The 18473-nt window shown below is 45.2% G+C and overlaps 1 protein-coding gene across 5 annotated transcripts in view; it reads right to left on the bottom strand.

The window, feature by feature from the left end:
- Window positions 1–18473, bottom strand: part of OXR1 (oxidation resistance 1) — a 520724-nt gene that overhangs the window by 24665 nt on the left and 477586 nt on the right. Inside the window, exon 1 of one of the 5 annotated variants that reach the window (XM_063451174.1) lies at window positions 13174–13373. The exons of 3 other annotated variants lie outside the window; for them this stretch is intronic. In XM_063451174.1, coding sequence (XP_063307244.1) covers window positions 13174–13239 — 66 coding nt within the window. In that variant the 5' untranslated portion in view covers window positions 13240–13373. Of the gene's footprint in view, window positions 1–13173; window positions 13374–18473 lie in introns of those variants that run through there. One more of the 5 variants, XM_063451175.1, reaches the window with a different exon arrangement.

Below are 18473 nucleotides of genomic sequence, written 5' to 3'. Positions count from 1 at the left end.
AATGTAAAGGAGAGGTATCAAGATGTAGATACCTAAATATAGACTATAGTGTGTGCCATTTAGGAGTAGGAGAACCTAAGTGCTTCAGTCCAGAGTATCAACCTCGTACAATTTGGTTGACTCTCAGGAATGGAGATCCTCAGGGGACCCTAATTAATAAGACGGTGTTAGAATCCGTACATTCTTCGGGTGTTCTGCTATTTGATGCATGTAAGGCGATATCAAGTGGTAGAAAACCGTGGAATGTATGTGGGGATCTTAGATGGGAGAGGACGTATGGGTCTAATGATAAATATATTTGTCCCAGTAGTAAAAATAAATATGTGAGTCCTAGATGCCCAAATAAAGACTATAACTTTTGTCCATATTGGTCTTGTGTGGGGTGGGCGACTTGGGGACAGACAGTAGATAAAGACATGATAGTGACTAAGTTGCCGACTAGCCCTTATTGTAAGTCTATGGAATGCAACCCAGTCTATATACTTATTAATAACCCCGACAAGTTCCTAGATAAGTATGGAAATTTATTTGGGTTTCAGATATACGGGACGGGTTTAGATCCTGGGACATTATTGTTTATAGGAATAGAGACTGATACGGTATCCTCCCAGACTCATCAAGTATACCATTCCTTTTATGAAGAGATGAGTATAGATAATAAGATCCCCCATAACGCTAAAAACCTGTTCATTGACCTAGCTGAAAGTATTGCCGGTAGTCTTAATGTTACCAACTGCTATGTGTGTGGAGGTACTAACATGGGAGACCAATGGCCTTGGGAAGCAAAGGAGGTAATGTCCGGTTCTGAGGCAGTTGACCAACTAATATCTACACAAGCCGATTATCATTTGAGTGTTAGAGGTAAATCTGAGTGGAGATTAAAGACCTCCATCATAGGTTATGTTTGCATAGCAAGGAAAGGAATAATGTATAATACTTCTGTAGGAGAATTAACTTGTCTAGGGCAAAAAGCTTATGATGATGATACTAAAAATACAACTTGGTGGTCGACTTCAAATGTCTCAGAACCATCTAACCCGTTTGCTAGATATGCCAGTTTAAAGGATGTGTGGTTTGATTTATCCATCACATCTACCTGGAGAGCCCCAGCAAATTTGTACTGGATCTGTGGTAAGAAAGCCTATTCGGAGTTGCCACAGGACTGGGAAGGGGCATGTGTGTTGGGTATGCTCAAACCATCCTTCTTCTTGTTACCGATTGAAACAGGTGAGACTTTAGGTGTTAAAGTGTATGATGTGAATCATAGGAAGAAAAGGGGACCCTTAGAGATAGGCACCTGGGAAGATAATGAATGGCCTCCCCAGCGTATCATAGATTATTATGGGCCAGCCACGTGGGCAGAAGATGGTACCTTTGGTTATAGAACCCCAATTTATATGCTCAACCGTATTATAAGATTACAGGCGGTGGTTGAGATTATTACTAATGAGACCTCACAAGCACTCAATCTTCTAGCGAAGCATAATACCAGGATGAGGACAGCAGTGTACCAAAATAGATTAGCCTTGGATTACCTTTTGGCAGTAGAGGGAGGTGTATGTGGGAAGTTTAACCTGAGCAATTGCTGTCTTCAAATAGATGACGAAGGGCAAGCAATAGCTGAGCTTACTAGCCATATGGTTAAACTAGTGCATGTGCCTACTCAGGTATGGAAAGGGTACAATCCAAGTAGTTGGTTTGGTAGCTGGTATGAGTGGTTTGGAGGGCTTAAGGCAGTGGTAGGTGGAGTCCTACTGATTTTACTGTTGTGTCTACTCCTACCGTGTCTTATACCCTTAGTAGTTAGGTCTGTGCAAAGCCTGATAGGAAGTATAGCAGAGAGGAAGGCTGCTGCACAGATAATGGCGATATATAAGTATAAGGCTCTAGATCAAGGAGAACCAATGCAGGAAGATGAGTGTTAAAAGATTCACATCATAAGATAAGTCTGGTCTGGTTCATGGTAACCTGAGGTATATGCAAACCAAGGTTAAGTGATGCCTCAAGTAATTGTGAAATATCAGAGGCATCAAAGGGGGGAATGTGATGTAATTCCAGTAAAATACAAGTTTAGCAGGCTAAGATTGCCACAAGGCATATGTATGTATATGTGTTTGTAGTATCAGTTAGTTAATTACACGTAGCTAAGATACTGTTATCACTGTACTGACCAGGTGCAGGAATGTAAGAACTGGAATTACGCGTCCCTCTCCTTTGTATCAGATGAGCCACGTGGTTAGACCGGATGGATGAGTTTAGACTCTATTTATTAAATAGGTTAAGGGTATGTGTGGGTGTAGTTAATTGTGGGAGGAGCTACAGTGCTATATAAGGAATGTACTCTATGTATTCAGTACTCAGACTTTGCTGTATTTTGGTGACGCTAGTCCCTCTGAGTCCCGATCGGTGATCCAATAAAGAATCTCTTCCTTCCTGAAGAAACCTGTGTCCATCTCTCTGTGCTTGGCTTCCGTCAGTTTCTCCGGTATCAGCTTGACAAATTAATCTGCCAGGGCACTTCGGGCACCTTAACTATTACAGCAGGCTGTAAGTGGTATGGTGCTTGGAGTGTTGCTATAACATTTCTTGCCGTAAGAATATTGAAAATATAGAGTCCATACACTCTTTTACAAACAACTCCTCACTCACAAATCCTGCACACACAGCTGCTGCCTAGCCAATCATCAGGGGGTTTAACAACTATGCATGCAGCCATCCTTTTCATTCGGAGACACCATGTTGGTTGGGTGAGCTATGTTCAAGCAAGTATATTTTCAACCTACATATTTGTTGGTGATTTTGCAAGTATAGTGACTAATTTTAATTAACCAAACCACGTGATTATTGAATTACAGGTTCACGTGAAATGGATTTTCACATTTTTGACATTTTAGTTCTAAGAAGCACGGAAAACACGCCACACAACAGCTATTTTATCAGCTGACCAGCTGTGGCCAACAGAAAAAAAAGGCTTACCCTAATATGCATATTCCACAAAAACTTTATGTGCATTTTAACAGCCTATGCTTCATAAAAGGATCAAAGATTGTTTTTGTATTATTTAATGGCAATTGTAGAGAAAAAAGGTAGGAAAAATAAAAAAAGTTAACAATGTTTGTAAGGCAAGATTGCAGACAGTAGAAAAAGTATTTTGTGTATTGGTGGAATTTAGAACAGAATATGTTACTGATATGCATTTAAAATGATAACTGTATGGTCCAAAGTACGTAGAGACTACAAAGAGGACAAAAAAAGGTAAAGGAAACAGAACTAGAGTAATAATTTAGCTGTGTAATGATTTCAAACAGGCCACCTATTACTGGTCTATTTATTCACGTCAATTCCCAGGAGACAATTTGAAGGAGAGAAATAACAGGTAATGAGCTTCTACCAACATGTGCCCTAAATTTGTAAGCATTTACAAAGCAAGCTAGAATTTATAATGATACTTTTAATAAAGATGTATAGATCCGGATGCAAAACCATAATGAAATTTGACAGTATTAAAATCAATAATAAAAGTTGGCACAATCAAAAATACAATTCAAGGTTAAACATAAAATTGCTGTTTTCTGATACCTGGTTAAAACAGTTTTTAATACACATCCATTCTAGGCGAGGATGACTGGTTAATGCAGATCAACAAGCTAAATGACATACAATTAAAAAAAAACAGATATTGAATATAAATGGTAACCATAGTCATAAAGAAAACAATTGATTACAACATATATACACACAAAATAAAAATCTATGCATTTTGCATTAAACCAACGAAAAAAAGAAAAATACTACAGTAGCTTATTGTGGGTCAAAATGATAAATGTGTAGTTATCACCATGAAAGCAAACATTCCTGGTGTTTGCTCTGCTTCTAGAACTTGGTGTTAGAATCACTTTATGAATGAGGTTGGAAATATTTGCCAATCTACTCTCAATAATGAATAATATTTAATCCACAAACATGGGGGGATATGATAGAAACATTTAAATACATAAAGGGAATCAACACAGTAAGGGAGGAGACGATATTTAAAAGAAGAAAAACTACCACAACAAGAGGACATCCAGCTGAAGTGGTAGATGTTAACACAGTAAAGGAGTTTAAGCATGCGTGGGATAGGCATAAGGCTATCCTAACTATAAGATAAGGCCAGGGACTAATGAAAGTATTAGAAAACTGGGCAGACTAGATGGGCCGAATGGTTCTTATCTTCCGTCACATTCTATGTTTCTATATACAAAACCAAAATAAAACACGCCATTTCATACACATCTCATTATGTAGACGGAAAGCTACATTATCTACATACTGCCCACTGTTTTAATTACTGAACAGAACTATTCAGGAAAATGAAAGGATACATCTCCAATGATTCATTATCAGGCTATTCCAGTTAGTAACACTGGCTGTGGTATTTGCCTGCAGTATAAAAGCGGTCCATAATTTATGACAATTATAGATTTCAATACATGCGCATATATACCGTATTTTTCGCTCCATAAGACGCACCTCACCATAAGACGCACCTAGTTTTTAGAGGAAGAAACCCAGAAAAAAAATATTCTGAACAAACTGTCCCATAGTATTTCTTACTATGGGACAGTTTGTACAGAATATTTTTTTTCTCCCCTGTCCCATAGTGTCCCCCCCTCCCATAGACTTCATCCACCCCCTCCCCATAGTCTTCATCCACCCCCTCCCCATAGTCTTCATCCACCCCCTCCCCATAGTCTTCATCCACCCCCTCCCCATAGTCTTCATCTCCCCCCATCCCCATAGTCTTCATCTCCCCCCATCCCCATAGTCTTCATCTCCCCCCATCCCCATAGTCTTCATCTCCCCCCATCCCCATAGTCTTCATCTCCCCCCATCCCCATAGTCTTCATCTCCCCCCATCCCCATAGTCTTCATCTCCCCCCTCCCCATAGTCTTCATCTCCCCCCTCCCCATAGTCTTCATCTCCCCCCTCCCCATAGTCTTCATCTCCCCCCTCCCCATAGTCTTCATCTCCCCCCTCCCCATAGTCTTCATCCCCCCTCCATAGACTTCATCCCCCCCCCTTACTGTCCCCCTCCCCTTACTGTCCCCCTCCCCTTACTGTCCCCCTCCCCTTACTGTCCCCCTCCCCTTACTGTCCCCCTCCCCTTACTGTCCCCCTCCCCTTACTGTCCCCCTCCCCTTACTGTCCCCCTCCCCTTACTGTCCCCCTCCCCTTACTGTCCCCCTCCCCTTACTGTCCCCCTCCCCTTACTGTCCCCCTCCCCTTGTCCCATAATTACTTACCTGTCTTGTAGCGTTGGCCAGCAGCACAGGGCGCACCGCGGTAGTGGAACTTGAATTTCATGTTCCGGTTTCCGGCGGGACTGAAAGGAAGTGCGCACTCAGCTTGTGCACACTTCCTTTCAGTCCCGCCGGAAACCGGAACATGAAATTCAAGTTCCACTACCGCGGTGCGCCCTGTGCTGCCGGCCAACGCTGCAAGACAGGTAAGTAAAGCTTCATATTCGCTCCATAAGACGCACAGACATTTCCCCTCACTTTTGAGGGGAAAAAAAGTGCGTCTTATGGAGCGAAAAATACGGTAGTTATCTGTTTGTTGGTGATAAAAAAATATGGCCTTGTTCTTGTTTTAGGTCAGGGGTCAGCAACCTATGGCATTCGAAGTGCTTTTGCACGAGACTCAAGGCAGGCTCTGGCCTATCAGGAGTACCAGTGGTACTTCAGATATCTGCTAGTGCAAACCCGAGCACACTGTCCTCCCAGCTCTTGAAAGGGAATTCGCTCTGGAGTAGAGGTCCTGCCCTTGACCTGCACCTGGCTAACCTGGTTCCCACTGGGCCCAAGTGAAGCCACCCACACAGTTAGATATACACAGAGCTGAAGAAGATGCCACCATTTACCAAGAATAAAAAACACTCCACACACAAACTCAATCCCCATAAACAAACCCACTACACCAATCCACATACACGCACACAACTCCAAAAGCAATCTCTCACATGCAATGCCACAAGCAGCCCCATACATACATACACACACACACCACACTATGTAACATATCATCCACATACACAATTCCACAAGAAGCCCTCATAGACAACCTGCATTTATTTGTATCCTACACAACACCACAAACTACTTATGAACATTTACAATATATAAAACAGCCCACATACACACAAATATAAAGCTCTAAAGCAACTGCAGCACCCATATATAAACACGCAGAATATGGAAGCATACACACCTCATTAACAAAAAAAATAAAAAATATAGGACCGGCACGCCAAGGGACTTCAAGAGTTTATTTTGGCACAGTACTACTAAAAGGTTGCCTACCCCTGTTTTAGGTTATAGTTCATTGTTCATTACAAACACAAGCTTTGTAGGATAATATATTGTAGGTGGATTTAGTCAAATGTGTCTCATGTCAGATGAATACATTAAATCTCCCTACCAGCAACGAACCTTTTGATAAGTAATACAAGTCAACCAAAACAGGAATGTCAAAAGGCCTCAGACAAGCAGCAAACATACATACGTGCGCACAAGGGACACAAGCACTTTGATACTACAAGGACTGGGATATTTTACATAGTAGAGAACATGGACACTCAGACTGGGCAAAAGCTTAGAGAAACTCAGCTTACCCTTCGGTTGGTCCATGATCACTTCTCAAAAAAAAAAAGATTTGTTCACTTGTGCTATTACAAAGAGGACCTATACTATTTGCATATCACCCAATAAGGACATATCACCGAAATGCCAGCAAGTTCTCTCTGCACGAGAGATACAGCAACCCCAGACAATTGGCCTTGTTTGAGACTTGTCAGCAAGGTGTAGTTGATAACCCTCTACGCACAGTGAGCACGGGGGGTCCATGTCCAGATGACCCTTTTAGCCCTCTTGCACCCTGTTGACTTGCTTTACATAGTAGTATAGTTTTTTGTTTGTTTGTTTTGTGGGGGTGATGTATATTACTACATCTAAAATAAAATATAAAAAAATAAATAAAAACCTATTTGAAGCAGTTTCATATTTCTTGGCAATCAGATTTCTCCTTGGATTTTACAAGGACATCCGGCTCATTTTAGACGGACAGACAAAGTTCATCTGAATGCACGTACAAATTCCATAAAATCTGCCTTGTGAATAGCCAAATCAGTCAAAATATTGGAATTGTGACAAACAGCATTGAGTTACTGTCCAGTGGCAGTTTGTGTTTTCCAGAGAAAAGATTCCACAGTGTAGTTTTGTACAGCGGACAAACATACAGAGGCTCCTGGTAGGCAGGCTCTTCTCTCCCACACCACCAAATAGATTCAAGCATCCGACATGTGACATACACCATTTGTAGAGTCTGTACTACTCGAAAGACATCAAAGTAAGAAGAGCAAGAGAAGGGAGCTTTAACCCTTAAAGTTAGTATGGTAACAATTTGGTCATAAAAGATCATATTATACTTTAGAAATGTCCAGACATTTATGTAAATCTGATCTCTAAACCTTACTCATATACCTGAGCCATAAGCCTGTTTTCCATGCATGATCAATAAGCCTGTTTTCAAAGCTTGTTTTTATACGCCTGTCTATACGCCTGTTCTTCAAGCCTGTTTCCTCTTAAGTATAACTTACTTCAACTAAACGTGAACATACACTGTTAACATCTAGATTTCTTTAACTTTAAAAAATTGTGCTGTTTTTACGTATGCCATGATGATGTATTTCCTTAATGTCATTATTGTACTTGCCCATGCTGTCGTGGCTGTGCAAGCTCTCTTGTCATAATATGCACAACAAAAATAAAGAATTATAAAAAAAGAAATGTCCAGACATTTAAAGACAGCAATCTTAAATAAGCAAAATATTCATGACAGCAGAAAGACTTTAGAGATCAGACTGTGCTAATCGTATGCCAAAAGGCCTATAGATCTCTAGTGTAGCTGGACAAAAGATCGTTGACTTATAAGAATCTTTAAACGAACACTCCAAGGACCAGAACAGCAAGCAGTAGTGGTTATGATGCCAGATGTGCCCTTTCCGATGTAAGTAGCAAGTGTTATCCGGGTTTGGCTGGGACCAGCTCTCTCCTCTTCCAAAACATTTTGATTACTTACATTGTGGATGTGGTGTAGGGGTGCCATGATAATCCCAACATCATAACCACTACAGCCTACTGTAGTGGTTATAGTGCTTAATGCTCCTTTAATACAATAAAGACAAAAGGGATCTATCCGTAAAGCTGCTCTTGGCAAGGGGTTAATTTGAAAGATCCACCACTGTGAAGAAAATCAGTTCTGCTGATTGAGAAGAACTGGCCAAGAGAAGCTTGAGAGCCACTTGGTTTCCAGGTCAACAGGACACAGAGATGAATAAGTGTCCACTAATTATATAAAGTGTATATATCAACTGCATACTTTGTGCCATTAAGCTCGGACAGTGGCAAACGTAATCAAGACTGACAGTAGCAGCTGTGGGAAGACCTTTCAAAGCTGAAACTAAAGAGACAAACAGGTCTATCCATGCATAACAAACCATGTAACAGAATGAAGTAGGCTGGGAAAAAAATATACCCCAAAAAGGTGTCCAATTTTACAAGTAAGGAAGTCACATTAGGAACAATTTTACTATAAAAAGAACTGATGCAATTGAGGAAAAATACATTTCTGAGTCCAGCATATTAAACTGTATCCTAGTATAATTTTAAAGGGTCTAAGCAACATTGCATACCATAGTTGTTATGGTGCTATTGTGCTGCAGGTGCCAACACAAAGTTTTGGGTCAAACCTTTTGAGCAGCATGTGATGTTTAGACTGAACCTTTAAAAGCAACAGATCACTAAACCTCAATGAAGCAGTCTTGATGTTTAACCCTTCAAAGTAAAACAGAGGTTAAACACACGTCTAGTGGCTGCCATACTGAAAGGCACTAAAGAGGCTTCCGCAGCACTGACCAAATCAAACTGTTATGTGACACGGCAGCTCAAAGGAAAGCAATGGATGCATGCATGGCATGTGCGTGGAGTCCCCAATGCTCCCTTTATGATTAACACTGGATGGGACCATCCTCTGAGAAAGCCAGGCTTCCTCGATGACGTCACAGCAGGCAGAAAGGAGAGCAGTGTTGAGGGAGTACTGGAAAAATCTTTTAAAATTTATTTTATTGGACAAAGGGGTGGGGAAACCGATGTAAAACTGGGGGCGGGGGCACTATAGCATTAGGAATACAGGTTCCTGTAAAGTTTAAATAAAATAGAGTTTCTGTTAGCTGCCAACACGGACTAAGTATTGATGACATGACAAGTAAAATGAATCTCAGAAGATCCACAATAAAGTATATTTTTCAATAAAAAACAAAAAACAAACAAAAAAAAACATACATTTTACCAAGTTGTCCTTACATCACTTGTACTTGAATGTTTGTGGTTTTAGTTTTTAACTACTGCAAGGGACACATAAGCCAGAGGTAGGCAACCTTTTAGCAGCACTGAATCAAAACAGTTTGGAGCATTAGTCCTGTTTTTTAAAAAGTTATTGTAAATGTTTCTGTATTCTGCTTGTGTTAGGTGAAGGTGCTGTAGTGGCTTTGTGGACTTGCATGTGGGCTGTGTGTTATGGTGTTGTGTGTATGTGGGCTGTGTATAGTAGGTCTGCCTTCAGGATTGAGTGTGGGCTGTATGTTGTATTGTGTGGTGTTGTGTATGGGCTGATTCTGGGTTTCATGTGTTTGTCTTATCCACGGACCTAGAACGACAGACATGTATTCAAGACACATTCATGGGATACACACTGATAGACACACACACATAGCAATACACACTGCCAGCCACACAATTACACACTGCTAAACAAATATATTGCTACATACAAAAACACCTACTGACAGTGGTTTTTTTTTTACCGACCCCCTTTTTGCTTACCATTTAGCAGAAACCGGTCAGGTTGGCTCTGGAGGAGATGAACTGATCTCCCAACCAGCCTAACGTGCAATGCATGATATGTGTGATGCAGATTGATAATTCCTGACCTAAACAATTATGCAATAAAGATTACAACTCCATTGTTTTCTGAATTATCGCTTATACCCATGAAAAGGGAAGGTGTTACTCCTTTAAGTTACACACCTAGGGCTAAATTGGATAGGCTCAACCACAGGTGAGGGTGTATGCTCTATAGCTTGCTCTGTATCATTAACAAGACGTTTCACTATTGGACTCTGTTTACAATCCACATCATTTATAGGAAATGTTAGGGTGCCACCTCCTTAAAAGTTATCAGCCAAGTTATATACTACAACTGGTAAATAGCCGAGAACTAGTGTATGTGTTCCTTTATTTGAATAAAATAACACGAGGATTCACACTTTATTATGCTTTTGTTTCCATGGTAAATCCGTGGATCTTGGTGTAGCTCTACCTTTCTTTGGTTGTTTGGTTGGTAGGCTGCATCTGAATAGCAACATTATGAAGTACATGCTTCATAATGAGAGACTGGAGAATGAAAATCAAGTTAATCGATTATGTAATTGAGCTCAATATAGGTCACGGCCATGCAGGATACCCAGAGACAACAACAAACATATTTTGGATTGTATATGCAGCATTGCCATTCTCGTGTTAAAATACCTCCCAGACTTAACACAGGCATGCCAGATGAATCTGATTGGCCTTGAACCAGTGCCTTTATGCCGCAAGAGAAAATGAATTACCATCCGACACGGATGAGTACTGCTCAGGGTGCTCATCCATTAAGTCACCCTGCACCATCATCACTGACATCGGTTGCTTGTCAGCAGGCTTTACCACACCAGATACTCCCTTATCCTCAGACTTTGTTCAAATTATTTGATGAGATGATTCAGATTATTTAATTTGGTCTCCTTGCCTGCTATTATCACTAAACTTCTGTTTAAAGTTACCTTGATTCCAGACAAATGATCCCCTGGTAATCTGACTCTATACTGCATCTATTTGGTGCACTCTCCTATGGATCAGTCAATACACACCACTACAGTGTGGATACAATAGAAATCAAAGAAATACACTGCAATAGAACATATTACAATAAAGTAATCTAGTTAGCAAGAGTATTGGGAGTGCCTTTGATAAGAAGGTTAGATTGCAAGGAGCTAGACCCACACTTTTAATAGTGTGAGCATCCTAGGGAGCTGCAGTTTAACATTATTATAATTTTTATTTTGCATCTATCACAGATAGAGAGGAGTTAACTGTACAGATGGTATTTGAAACTAAATAATTTACAAAGTTTGCCAAAAGAAGTTGTCAAGGGTAAAAATAAGAGGGTCAAGGGTGCAAACCAACTGAAAGGGAGAATGAGTTGGCACTGAGACAGACGATTGGATAGCTGTGACAGAACCCCGGCAAGAGTCTTATCGCAAACCCCTATAGATGGAAGCAAGAAATGAAGGCGCTGGAGATCAAAGTTAAAGGCAGATAGAATTGGTAGGTAAACATGCCCTTTGAGTTCTGCAGTGATTAGATCAATGAAGATTTTCACAGCTGCCATCTCAGTCTGAGTACAGGAAGCCAGATTAAAGATAGTCAAGGCAGTTATCAGATAGCAGTTTAGTAAATTGATTAGGAGCCATAACGTTAAAAACATCTTCAATGCAGAAAATTAGATCGTGACATTCTACAGACTAAAATTCCATCCGTAGCCAAATAAAGATTTCAATAAGGCAAAACATAGAAAAGGAAACAAACAAAAAACAAACAAATACAATTACAAGTATGGCCACTGCAGACAGATGCATGCATGGCACCCGACAAGATATAGGGTGTGCATGCAGCAGAGTTTACCAGTATAATAAATGCACTAAATGTATGCAGAATGGAAGACAATCTCACCCCTCACATATTTAGGCAATGAGAAGTACACTTGAAATGCAAAACAAAGTACAATGACTATATTTATCAATAGATGGGATCCAGTAAAGGTTTATTTAAAAAAGTAGTTCTAAAAACTATAATGAAGAATAGGACATTGCCATAAGGAAGCGTGTGGGATATGGCCTAGTGTTGGGGAGAGGGAATTTGTGAGACAGGATAGATAGGGTCAATAAGAAAACTATGTATTTTGTCAGGGCTTCATTTGTTTACAATCTCTGAAATTCACATGTGGCTGAATATCACCAAATGTTAACCATTAGCCCCAAAACCTCAGGTCTCTTCCAGTAGCCAGATGACGTAACTTATTTCAGTGAGATTATCCAGTAACTAAAATGCCAACCGTGGGAATTCTATCACAGAAATTCACACGGATTCTCTAGATTTAATTAAAAGTTTTTATACTATTTAATTTGCCATGAGAGGACCTTTGACACAGAAACTTATACCTCAAGCAAAACACTGTACCATCAGTGTTTATAAACCAGCAAAAGAGGAGGTTTCTCATTTACACAATTACAACAATGCTACTTAATTCTTATTATTATTTTATTATTTATATAGCGCCGTCAGATTTCGTAGCGCTGTTAATGTGCACACAAGTGAATACACTCCAGAAGTATCTGAATATAGGCTAAAAGCCGCAACGTCTAGCTTAAGTAATTAACCATTTTGTTGTTTTATTTTGCTGTAACAAGAGCACTTTAACAGAAGATTTACAACCTTTGCCATATCTTGTATACATCTCTTTACCCTTTGAACAATCTATAACTACAGACCATAAACACATATGTATTAAATAAAAGCAAGTCTCAAATGATGCCGGAACAAAAAAACAAAACAAAAAAATCTGAATATCTACACTTTGTCCTTACAAAATATATACAAAACACAACTCTTACAATAGACGCCGCAAACAAACAATACATTTTAAATAAAGGCCATAAAAATAAATAAAATAAAAACCTCACAATACTTCAAACCTAAGCAAAACCAAACACACATAATCTAATAAATGACAGAAACATCAGCATGAATGGGACTGCAGGGACACACCAAATCTGAATTAGCAGGAGTATACAATGTATCCATAGAACCACAGCAGGCAGCAGCACTCTGTTTACAAGGTTCTAATCCAATATACAGAGATTGAATTAGAATAATTGAGAAAATAAACTTCTTCTATTCCTCAGCACAGCCAGCAATTCCCTAACACAACAAGGCATGCAATCACTGAACAATCAGTGTGTGCTCATTCCCAATTACCAGAGAATACTTGTGGTTGACTGGCTGATGTTTTCTTCCTTTCTTGCCATACCAAAACCGAGACATTTCCCTTCCAAGTGTGTTATTTGGTTAATTATTCACATGGGAGCAGTCCTGGAACACGTTCTGTTTTCCATTACGGGTCCCAACACAGAGTGCCCTTTAGCAACACAGCAACTTGGTAGCAGCATTGTCCTGATTGACAGGTCCAGCAGCGAGTAAGGAGGGAGCTTTCCTTGGAGGGGCGGGACCAGCATGCTGCAGCTTGGTTGAGGTGTACATGACTCAGTAAAAAAGAGGCAGATATTATTTAAAGCTACAGTACTTGGCACAAGACTGCACTTCAAAGAGCACTGTGAACACTGAGATTGCACAAAGATATCCAGTTATTAATATGTAGCCTCAGAGGCTAGAGCTGTGTACAAATCCTTATTTGAGATAATGTTTGAGTTTTGCCTTTTTATTTCATCTGTAAAAAGCTTCACAAAAAAAGGGGGTTAATAACCATGGGAGGGGTTAATTCACCTTCAATCCGTAAAAAACAGTGGCCAAAAGACAGATGGTCACCTCTTAAAGGGACCATGCTACTTCATCTCCCGAAATAGTCTGAGCACAGTGCCCCTGTCCCCTTAACCCTGTAGCTGCAAACGTTACAGTTTTAGGGAAACTGCAATGTTTATATTTCTAGTGTGTCTCCCAGACAACCACTACAGGCGCTTCCTGCACGCTTTGTAAGAGGAACGTCCAGCATCTTCAAATCCTCCATAGGTAAGCATTGATTCAATATGGGGAAGGCGTAATGTAGCCCCATGTAGCCAGAGCGCAGCTAAGCGGAAAAAGGCCTTGACAGGGGTTAGGAGGCGGGCTTAGGAGGAAGTAAGCAAGGGTTGGATTATGGGTAAGTAGGATGGGCTATTTAAATGAGCAGCCATCTTAGGTGAGTCATTCTAACTTTCTACCCGGTTGAGTTTGTGTTCACCTCGGTGTGCGCGGACTTTGCTCGGTTGGATTTTTCTTTGTCTCCTCTGCAGGACCAATGGACGACGTGGAGCGATTGCTGGAGGGGATCAGGTCGGCGGCACGGCATCAGGGTGCTGACTGGCTACGGGCACAGCTCGGCCCTGCCCTGGCGGAGGCGGCGGATCGGGACGGCGATGGCGGGAGACCGGTCAGGGCCCGGAGGCCCCCGTGGAGGCTGAGCCCGGGCATGGGGCCCGGTGGAGTTGTCCCCAGTAACAGTGGGGTTCCGGTTGCGACTGGCAGCAGGCCCGGGAGCCGCGTGGTCGAGGCCTTGCCTCCCCGCGTGCGGACGGAGCCTCGGACGAGCACTCGGAGGCAGAAGGATTTCGTGGACGGGGGCGCTGCTACTGTCGGGTCGGAAGTGGCCGGGCGGCCCCCTGGCGTTGCGAGACCCACGGAGGGGAGGCCCGGGCGGGCTTCCCCCCCATCGGAGAGTACCGAGGATGACGAGGCCGGAGCCGGGAGACCGCATGACCGGCCTGGGAGGCAGCAGGCAAGTGCAGGGGGCTCCGGCCGGGGCCCTCTTGGCGGGAAGGTTGTTAAGGGGAGCTCTGCCACGGGGAGAGGCGGGAGTAGGCCAGTGGGGGGTGCCCAGGCCTTAGTCCCAAGGGGGGAGGGTCCCGGGGCCCCTAAGCGCAAACGTAGATCAAAAGGTGTGAGTTCCAGGGGCGGGGAGGGGTCTCGAGAGGTGGCTGGGTCAGATAGCGGGTCCCCAGTAAGGGTGGCGGGTAGGTCCGGGCTGTCGGGGTCCAGTCAGAAGGGGGGTAGGGGAAAAGGGGCGGGGGGACTAGGCGCAGAAAAAGGGGTTTCGGAGGTGGCCAGTCGGAAGAAGGCAGGAGGTCGGGGACCGGGATCCTCGGTAGGGGTCGGGCGGCGGGGGGGCCCGTATTCTGAGAGTGGTAGCGATAGTCCATCACCCGTTAGGTCTCAGGGGTCCCGGGAGGCGCGGGGGAGGTCGGGTCGGCACTGCTCCCCCTCGGACAGCTCGGCAGGGGAATGTGCGGCAGCCCCTAGGTATGGTCGGCAGGGGCGGCCTACTAGTAGAGACGGGAGGAGTCGTAGCCCCAGGGGGCCCAGGGTGCCACGTGGTGGTAGAGGTCAGCGGGAGGCTTCGGTGCAGAGCAGGCGCTCCCGGGGTCGTGACGGGAGGGGTATTGATGTCCGTTACACCCTACCCAGGACTTCTTCTCCTTGTCCTAGGTCTCGGAGCCGTTCCGCCTCCTCGCAGGCTGGGCACCGGGTGGGCTCCCCGGTCGGCGAGACAGCAGCGGAAGTTCCTCTTCCTGGATGTCGGGCGATCCGCAATGCAGCCCCCGCCGTCCCGGTTTCGGGGGGCTTGGCCGGTGAGTCCAGTGGGTCACTACACTCTAACGCATTAATTACCACACTGCAGGCACTACTCCACTCATTGGGGGCGGGGGGTGACACTAGCGGCATCGGTCAGGTGTGGGCTCCGGGCGTTGGAAAAGGCGCAGCCCTTTCAGAACTCGGCCGGCGCTAGGGGGCAGTCCGCCTCGTCGGCCGCCTTACCAAAGGGCTTATGTTGGCTCTATAATGAGGGCCAATGCAAATGGGGGACCGCCTGTCGCTTCAAACACGAGTGCTCCGGCTGCGGAGGCGCTCATGGGCTCAACCGCTGCTTCAAGAAAGGGAAGTCCGGTGGCGCCGGGGCGGCGGCCGCGGCCGGGGGAGGGGGAGCATCCGCTTCCCCTGGGCTTAACCCCAGTGAGACTAAGCGCGATGGAGCCATGGCTAAGCCGCTACGTTAACAGGGCGGACGCCGCTGTGCTCCGGGCGGGTTTTGAGAAAGGGTTTTTTATTCCGTTTCAGGAGCGGGAAGGGGGATCGGGAAGGCTGCGCAACCTGAAGTCTGTGGCTGACTTCCCGGACGTGGTTAGGGAGAAGCTGGGCAAGGAAGTCGGGCTCGGCCGCATGGCGGGCCCATTCACAGTGCCTCCGCTGGGAGGCCTGCGGATTTCCCCACTCGGGGTGGTTCCCAAAAAGGAGCCGGGTAAATTTAGGCTCATTCATCATCTCTCGTACCCAAAGGGAGAGTCGGTGAATGACGGTATTCATAAGGACTTGTGCTCGGTGTCTTATGCGTCTTTCGACCGGGCGGTCGATTTGGTCCGGAAGGCCGGGCGTGGGGCTCTGATGGCGAAGGTGGATATTGAGGCCGCGTTTCGACTGCTGCCGGTCCACCGGGACTGTCATCACCTGCTGGGGTGTTTCTTCGAAGGGGACTACTTCGTGGACTTGTGCCTGCCCATGGGTTGTTCCATCTCGTGCTCCTATTTTGAGAAATTTAGCACTTTTCTCGAATGGGTGGTACGGGTGGAAGCAGGGAATCGTTTTATTGTACATTATTTAGATGATTTTCTGTGCGTGGGGCCGGCTGATTCCTTGGAATGCCTGCGCCTACTGCGGACGGTTGAGTGGGTGGCGGGCCACTTCGGGGTTCCGCTGGCGGCGGATAAAACTGAAGGCCCGACCACGTGTCTGAGTTTCCTGGGTCTGGAGATTGACTCTGGGTTGGGTGAATGCAGGCTGCCTCGAGATAAGCTGGACAAGCTTCGAGGGGCGGTGGCCGCTGTAGCGGGGGCGCGCAAGGTTACTCTGCGGCAGCTCCAGTCTTTGATTGGGCTGCTCAATTTTGCGTGTCGGGTAATCCCGATGGGACGGGTTTTCAGTCGCAGCCTATCGGCTGCTACTGCGGGGGTTCGGTCTCCGCACCATTTCATCAGGGTGTCGGCGGCCATAAAGGAGGATTTGGGCATTTGGGATGCCTTCTTGCAGGATTTTAATGGGACGGTGTTGTTCAGGCAGGAGGGCCAATCATCGGCCGAGCTTGAACTTTTCACGGATGCTTCGGGCAGTGTGGGTTTCGGGGCATACTTTGGGGGCTGTTGGTGTGCGGAGAGGTGGCCGGACTCTTGGGGTTCGAGCCCTCTTATGCGCAACCTGGCTTTCCTCGAGTTATTCCCGTTGGTAGTTGCGATGGCACTATGGGGCGACAGGCTGCGTAATCGGAAAGTGGTCTTTTTCTCAGATAACATGGCGGTGGTTCACGCGGTGAATCGTCAGTCTGCGGCCTCGAGGCCGGTGGTTAGGCTGCTTAGGCGATTGGTGTTGCTGTGTATGTCTCGGAATGTTGTTTTTCGTGCGCGGCATGTTCCCGGTTATTTGAATGAGGTGGCTGACGCTCTGTCTCGTTTTCAGTGGTCCCGATTCTGGCTGGTGGCGCCGGGGGCTTCGAAGGACGGGCAGGCTTGCCCGGACGAGATTTGGCAGCTGGGAACATCCTGCTTGGAGGACTTGTGAAGGCTTCTCTGGCACCGGCCACTTGGGCCTCATACAGTAAGGTTTGGGGCCTGTGGGAGCGGTCGCTGGACGGGCTGGCCATGGACAGCGGGGAAGCCCTGCGGGATGCTTTCCTGTGGTACACTTGTCAGTTGCTGGCGAAAAGGGCGTCGCCTGCCATGGTGGACAGGTCCATGGCGTTTTGGTTCAGATGGCATGGGAAGGAGGACTTTACTAAGACCTTCATTATCAGGCAGGCCCTGAAGGGATATCGCAAGGGACGCAGGTCGCCGGATACCAGGCGCCCGGTGTCGGTTCGACTACTGGGGGATTTGGTGGGTTTGTTGCCCGAACTCTGTTTCGATGGGTTCGAGGCTTCTCTGTTTAAGGTGGCGTTTATTTTGGCGTTTTTTGGGGCATTTCGAATTGGGGAATTGGTAAGCGCTAATAAGATGGTGCAAGGGGGCTTGCAATTTTCAGGGGTTCGTGTCTTAGATAGGAAGGTGGTGGTGCACCTTGGCAGGTCCAAAACGGATGTCCGCGGCGTGGGCCGGGACGTGGCACTGGGGGCCTTGCCGGGCTCGGCTTTGTGCCCGTTGGCTGCTACGACAGAATACCTGGCGCGGAGGCCAGTGATGGGGGGTTCCCTGTTGGTGCATGCCGACGGATCCTCCCTCTCCCGGTTTCAGTTCACGAAAGTTTTTCGGTTGGGCTTGGGGAAGTTAGGGCTTCATGCTGAAAGATTTGGAACACACTCGTTCCGTATTGGGGCTGCCACGGAGGCGGCTCGGTTGGGATTGGGGGACGAGGTGGTGAAACGGATCGGGAGGTGGGAATCAGTAAGATTCCGTTCCTATGTCCGATTGGGTCTGTTGGAATAATGGATTTGGGGACCGTTTTATGCAAAAAAAAAAAAAAAAAAAAAACACAAACAAACTGTTTATATGTTGGGGTTGAGCGACTTGTACCTGGCTGTACTG

This window comes from Pelobates fuscus, chromosome 4 (genome assembly GCF_036172605.1).
Source record: "Pelobates fuscus isolate aPelFus1 chromosome 4, aPelFus1.pri, whole genome shotgun sequence".
In the NCBI taxonomy this organism is placed as follows: Eukaryota; Metazoa; Chordata; class Amphibia; order Anura; family Pelobatidae; genus Pelobates; species Pelobates fuscus.
Note: the sequence above shows the minus strand (reverse complement) of the source record. Positions and strands in the feature narration are given on the sequence as shown.